Below are 6,458 nucleotides of genomic sequence, written 5' to 3' on the forward strand. Positions count from 1 at the left end.
TTCTCCTCACACTTTCCCCTCACATTTCCCGCCCTTTTCTCTCCTCCCATTGGTCAGGAATTTGGGGGGGGGGACACGATTCCACCAATGGCAGCGCCGTAACCATGGCAACGCCGCCATGCGCCTGAGGGCAAGGCCGCCTCTGCCCCAAGCTCCGCTTTTTCCCTCAGTACGCGGCGACACCGCTCCTAATTAACACCGCCAATTACCCGCGCGCCCGCCTTCCCCTCCGCTAATTAGCGGCGCTCATTAAGGACCCGCCGCGGTCACAACGCTCGGTCCTCCAGCGCCATAGAGCTGGCGGGCAGAGCGGCCTGCGCGCGCTTCCGGCGCGCACCGGAAGCGCCGCCTCTCTCCCATAACCCCCCGCGCGCTCCCTCTCCCGCCTCTCTCCAGCGCCGCCATCATGGTGCGTCCGGCCGCGCTCCCGAATCCGCCGCCATCCGCGGCCGGGAGCGCTCGGGGCGGGCTCGGATGAGCCCCGGGAGGCTCGGGGGGGGCTCGGGAGGGCTCGGGAGGGCGCGGCTGGCGGCGATGGCCCCCGCGGTGACCGCGCCCGGTGTCGCCTCAGGGCATCGACATCCGCCATGACAAGGACCGCAAGGTGCGGCGCAAGGAGCCCAAGAGCCAGGACATCTACCTGCGCCTGCTGGTCAAGGTGAGAGCGGATGGCCCCGGGACCGGCCGGCTTCTGCCCGGAGTCCCGACCGGGACCGGGACCGGAGCCCGGCCCCGCTTCCCTCGGTTCTCCCGGTTCCCCCCGTTCCTTCCCGCTGTTCCCGTGCCCGCGCCCCGCTTCTCGTTCCTTCTTCCCCATTTCCCCGCTTTTTGCCTGTTTTCCCCGGTTATTCCCGTTTTTTTCTGGTTTTTCCCTGCTTTTCCCCCGGTTATTCCCGTTTTTTTCCCGACTTTCCGCCGTTTCTCCCCGCTTTCTCGTTTTTTTTTACGATTTTCCCACCTTGTCCCGCTTATCCCCGGGTTTTCCCCGACTTCCCCCGTTTTTCCCGATTTTCCCTCGATTTCCCCCGGTTTTCCCCGCTTTCTCTCCATTTTCCTCCGTTTTTCCGGATTTTCCCCGGGGTTTTCCCGGTTTCCCCGGTTTTCCTTGGTTTTGCCCGATTTTCCTGGGATTTCCCCCAGTTTTTCCCGTTTTCCCCTCTGTTTTCCTGGTTTTTCCTGGTTTTAATTGATTATTCCCGGCTTCCCCCCCAGTTTTTCTCGGTTTTCCCCGAGTTTCTCTCCATTTCCCTCGGTTTTTCCCAATTTCTCCTGAATTTCCTCAATTTTTCCCGCTTTCCCCCGGTTATTCCCGGCTTTTCCCGATTTTCCGCGGTTTCTCCCCAGTTTTTTCCCCGATTTTTCCCGCTTATTCCCGGTTTTTCCCGACTTCCCCTCGATTCCTTCCGGTTTTCCCGGTTTCCTTCGATTTTCCCCGGGTTTTTCCTTGGCTTTTCCCCGATTTTTCTCGGGGTTTCCCCCGGTCCTTCTCGATTTCTCTCTGTTTTTCCCAATGTCTTCCGGTTTTCCCCCATTTTTCCCGTTTTCTCCCAATTTCTCCCTAATTTTCCCCGATTTTCACCGGGTTTCCCCTGCTTTTGCCCAATTTCACCACGGTTTTCCCCAATCTCACCATTTTTCCCCATTTTCCCCCAATCTCACCTGTTTTTTCCCCATTTTTTTTCCCAACCTCCCCCATTTTTCCTGTTTTCACCCATTTTTTTCCCATTTTCCGCCGTTTTCTGCCCATTTCCCCCCAATCTCACCATTTTTTCCCATTTCCCCGTTTTCTTCCCATTTTTCCTGTTTTCACCCATTTTTTCCCTTTTTCCCCCATTTTTCCCCATTTCCCCCCAGTCTCCCCCATTTTCCCCATTTTCTCCCATTTTTCCCCATTTTCCCCCAATCTCACCTGGTTTTTCCCCATTTTTTCCCAACCTCCCCCGTTTTTCCCCTGTTTTCACCCCTTTTTTCCCGTTTTTCCCTTTTTTTCACCATTCCCCCCGTTTTCTCCCCGTTCCAGCTGTACCGGTTCCTGGCTCGCCGCCACCAACGCTCCCTTCAACCGCGTGGTGCTCAAACGCCTCTTCATGAGCCGCTCCAACCGGCCCCCGCTGGCCCTGTCCCGCCTGGTGAGACCCAAAATCCCCCGAATTCACCCCAAAACATCACTTAGGGCTTTAATCTGCTGGATCAGACCCAAAAAACCCGAAAAAAATCCTCAAAAAATCACAGGAAACACACCCAAACCAGCCCCCCCTTCATGAGCCGCTCCAACCGGCCCCCGCTGGCCCTGTCCCGCCTGGTGAGACCCAAAATCCCCCAAATTCACCCCAAAATGTCAGCCTGGGCACTGACCCGCCTGGTCAGCCTCAAAAACTCCCCAAAAATCACAGGAAACACACCCAAACCAGCCCCCCCTTCATGAGCCGCTCCAACCGGCCCCCGCTGGCTTTATCCCGTCTGGTGAGACCCAAAAATCCCTGAATTCACCCCAAAATGTCAGCCTGGGCACTGACCCGCCTGGTCAGCCCCAAAAACCCCCCAAAAAAACCCCAAAACCCCAGAAAACACACCCAAACCAGCCCCCTCTTCATGAGCCGCTCCAACCGGCCCCGCTGGCCCTGTCCCGCCTGGTGAGACCCAAAAATCCCTGAATTCACCCCAAAATGTCAGCCTGGGCACTGACCCGCCTGGTCAGCCCCAAAAACCCCCCAAAAAAACCCCAAAACCCCAGAAAACACACCCAAACCAGCCCCCCCTTCATGAGCCGCTCCAACCGGCCCCCGCTGGCTTTATCCCGTCTGGTGAGACCCAAAATCCCCCGAATTCACCCCCAAAATGTCAGCCTGGGCTTTAACCTGCCAGGTCAGACCCAAAAAATCACCAAAAAACCACCAAAACCAACTTCATTTCCTCACAGATGTTTGAGCTGTTTTTCCCTGGTTTTTAGGGCATTTCCTCCCAGATTTTGGGTTATTTCCTCCCAGATTTTGGGTTATTTCATCCCAGATTTTGGGTTATTTCATCCCAGATTTTGGGTTATTTCATCCAGATTTTGGGTTATTTCCTCCCAGATTTTGGGTTTATTTCATCCCAGATTTTGGTTTATTTCATCCCAGATTTTGGGTTATTTCCTCACAGATTTTGAGTTATTTCCTCTCAGGTTTTTGGGCTGTCTTTCCCTATTTTTTTGGATTTATTTCCTCTCAGTTTTTTGTTACTTTCCCCATTTTGCCCAGATCCGGATGATGCGCGAGCCGGGCCGGGCTGACACAGTTTGGGTCATTTCCTGACACAGTTTGGGTTATTTCCTCACAGATTTTGGGTTATTTTTCACAGATTTTTGAGCTGTTTTTCTCTGTTTTTTTGGGTTTATTTCTCACAGATTTGGGTTTATTTCCTGACAGTTTTTCCTGTTTTCTCCCCGTTCTCAGATCCGGATGATGCGCGAGCCGGGCCGGGCTGACACAGTTTGGGTCATTTCCTGACACATTTTGGGTCATTTCTCACACATTTTGGCTGTTTTCCCCTGTTTTTTTGATGTGTTTCTCACAGGTTTTTGGGTTAATTTCTCACAGATTTGGGTTATTTCCTGACAGATCCGGATGATGCGCGAGCCGGGCTGGGCTGACACAGTTTGGGTCATTTCTCACAGATTTTGGGCTGTTTTCCCCTGTCTATTTGGATATATTTCCTCACAGGTTTTTGGGTTAATTTCTCACAGATTTGGGTTTATTTCCTGACAGTTTTTCCTGTTTTCTCCCCGTTCTCAGATCCGGATGATGCGCGAGCCGGGCCAGGCCGACACAGTTTGGGTCATTTCTCACAGATTTTGGGCCATTTCCTCACAGATTTTTCAGCCATTTTCTCACGGATTTTTGAGCTGTTTTTCTGTGGTTTTTGGATTTATTTAATCTCAGATTTTGGGTTATTTTCCCCATTTTCCCCAGACCCGGATGATGCGCGAGCCGGGCCGGGCTGACACAGTTTGGGTCATTTCCTGACACAGTTTGGGTTATTTCCTCACAGATTTTGGGTCATTTCTCACAGATTTTGGGCTGTTTTTCCCTGGTTTTTTGGATGTGTCTCTCACAGGTTTTTGGGTTAATTTCTCACAGATTTGGGTTTTCTCCCCAGATCCGGATGATGCGCAAGCCGGGCCGCGCCGAGCGCACGGCCGTGGTGGTGGGCACGGTCACGGACGACGTTCGCATCCAGGACGTGCCCAAGCTCAAGGTGCCGCGGGGCTGGGGCGAAACCCGGCGATTCGGGGAAAAAATCGGGGATTTTGGGCAAATTTGGGGATTTTGGGGCAAAATCTGCGAACTTCGGATTAAAATTAGAGAATTTTCGGGGGAAATTGGGGATTTTGGGGGCAAAGTTGGGAATTTTGGAGCAAAATCTGGGGATTTTGGGGCCAAAATCTGAGTTTTGGGGGAAATCCGAGGATTTGGGGAAATTCTGGGGATTTGGGGGGAAATTCAGGAGCTTTTGGGAGAAAATCCAGGGATTTTGGAGAAAAAACCAGGATTTGGGTGAAAATCTGGGGATTTGGGGGGAAATTCGGGGATTTTGGGGCAAAATCTGAGAATTTTAGGGAACTTTGGGGCAAAATACAGAAATTTTGGGCAAAATCCCAGGAATTTTGGGGGCAAAATCTGAGAATTTTGGACTAAAATAGGGCAATTTTGGGTTGATTTCCCGTGGTTCTGGGGGTGGTTTTGGGGATGATTTTGGGGTGTTTTCAGGGGTGGTTTTGGGCTGGTTTTGGGCTGATTTCCTGTGGTTTTGGGTTGATTTTTGAGGATGATTTTGGGGAGGTTTTGGGGATGATTTTGGGGTATTTTCAGGGGTGTTTTCAGGGCTGTTTTTGGGTTGATTTCCCGTGGTTTTGAGCTGATTTCCCGTGGTTTTGGGGCTGTTTTTGGGGTTTTTTGAGGGTGATTTTGGGGTATTTTCTGTGTGTTTTTGGGCTGTGTTCCTGTGGTTTTGGGGCTGGTTTTGGGCTGGTTTTGGGCTGATTTCCTGTGTTTTCGGGGCTGTTTTTGGTTTGATTCCCCGTGTTTTCAGGGATGATTTTGGGCTGATTCCCCATGATTTTGGGGTATTTTCAGGGATGATTTTGGGCTGATTTCCCGTGTTTTCAGGGCTGGTTTTGGTTTGATTCCCCATGATTTTGGGGATGATTTTGGGGTATTTTCAGGGATGATTTTGGGCTGATTCCCCGTGTTTTCGGGGCTGTTTTTGGGGTATTTTCTGGCTGTTTTGGGCTGATTTCCCGTGTTTTCGGGGCTGTTTTTGGGCTGATTCCCCGTGTTTTCAGGGCTGTTTTTGGGCTGATTCCCCTGTTCCCCCCAGGTGTGCGCCCTGCGGGTGACGCGCGGCGCCCGCGCGCGGATCCTCCGGGCCGGGGGCTCCATCCTCACCTTCGACCAGCTGGCCATGGCCACGCCCAAGGGCAAGGGCACCGTGCTGCTCTCAGGTGGGCAAAGACCCCTCCCCAAATTCACAAAAATCAAAAAAATCCCCGTTGAAATCACTTAAACCACCCCAAAATAACCCCGAAATAACATCGGCCCTAAAAACCCCAAAATAACCCCAAAAAAACCCCAGAATTCCACCCCCCAAGGGCAAGGGCACCGTGCTGCTCTCAGGTGGGCACAGACCCCTCCCCAAATTCATAAAAATCAAAAAAATCCCCGTTAAAATCACTTAAACCACCCCAAAATAACCCTGAAATAACATCGGCCTTAAAAACCCCAAAATAACCCCAAAAAAAACCCAAAATCCCACCCCAAGGGCACCGTGCTGCTCTCAGGTGGGCACAGACCCCTCCCCAAATTCCCCAAACCCCCCAAAATCCCCATGAAATTCCCATTTCCCCCCCAAAAATCCCCTTTCTCCACCCCAAATCCCCCTTTTCCCCCCCAAATTCCCATTTCCCCCCCCCAAATTCCCATTTTTATCCCCCAAATCCAATTTTCTTCCCTCCAAATTCCCCTTTTTTCCCCCAAATTCCCTTTTCCCCCCAAATTTCATTTCTCCCCCCCCCAAATTCCCATTTTTTTCTCCTAAATGCCCTTTTTTCCCCCCAAATTCCTTTTTTTCCCCGAAATTCTTCTTTTTTTGCCCAAATTTCCCTTTTTTTTCCCCCAAATTCCCATTTCCCCCCCCAAATTTCCCTTTTTTTTCCCCAAATTCCCTTTTTCCCCCCAAATTCTCTTTTTTCCCCAAATTTTCCCTTGTTTTCCCTGAAATTCCCTTTTTTCCCCCAAATTTCTCTTTTTCCCCCCAAATTTCCCCTTTTTCCCCAAATTTCCCTTTTTCTTCCCAAATTTCCCCTTTTTTCCCCCCAAATCCCCTTTCTTCCCCCCCAAATTCCCTTTTTTTCCTTCTGAATTTCCCTTGTTCCCCCCAAATTTTCCCCACATTTTCCCAAATTGCCCATTTTTTCCCCC

General features: G+C 51.4%; 1 protein-coding gene across 1 annotated transcript; it reads left to right on the forward strand.

The window, feature by feature from the left end:
- Positions 1-253: 253 nt before the first annotated feature.
- On the forward strand, positions 254-5,559 carry RPL18 (ribosomal protein L18). Its single transcript, XM_064406133.1, is given in 6 exon segments — positions 254-409; positions 572-658; positions 2,021-2,044; positions 2,046-2,129; positions 4,138-4,236; positions 5,359-5,559. Coding segments are annotated over 6 exon segments (483 nt in total). The 5' UTR covers positions 254-406; the 3' UTR covers positions 5,545-5,559.
- The last annotated feature ends 899 nt before the right edge of the window (positions 5,560-6,458 follow it).

Source organism: Passer domesticus, unplaced genomic scaffold, assembly GCF_036417665.1.
Source record: "Passer domesticus isolate bPasDom1 unplaced genomic scaffold, bPasDom1.hap1 HAP1_SCAFFOLD_139, whole genome shotgun sequence".
In the NCBI taxonomy this organism is placed as follows: domain Eukaryota; kingdom Metazoa; phylum Chordata; class Aves; order Passeriformes; family Passeridae; genus Passer; species Passer domesticus.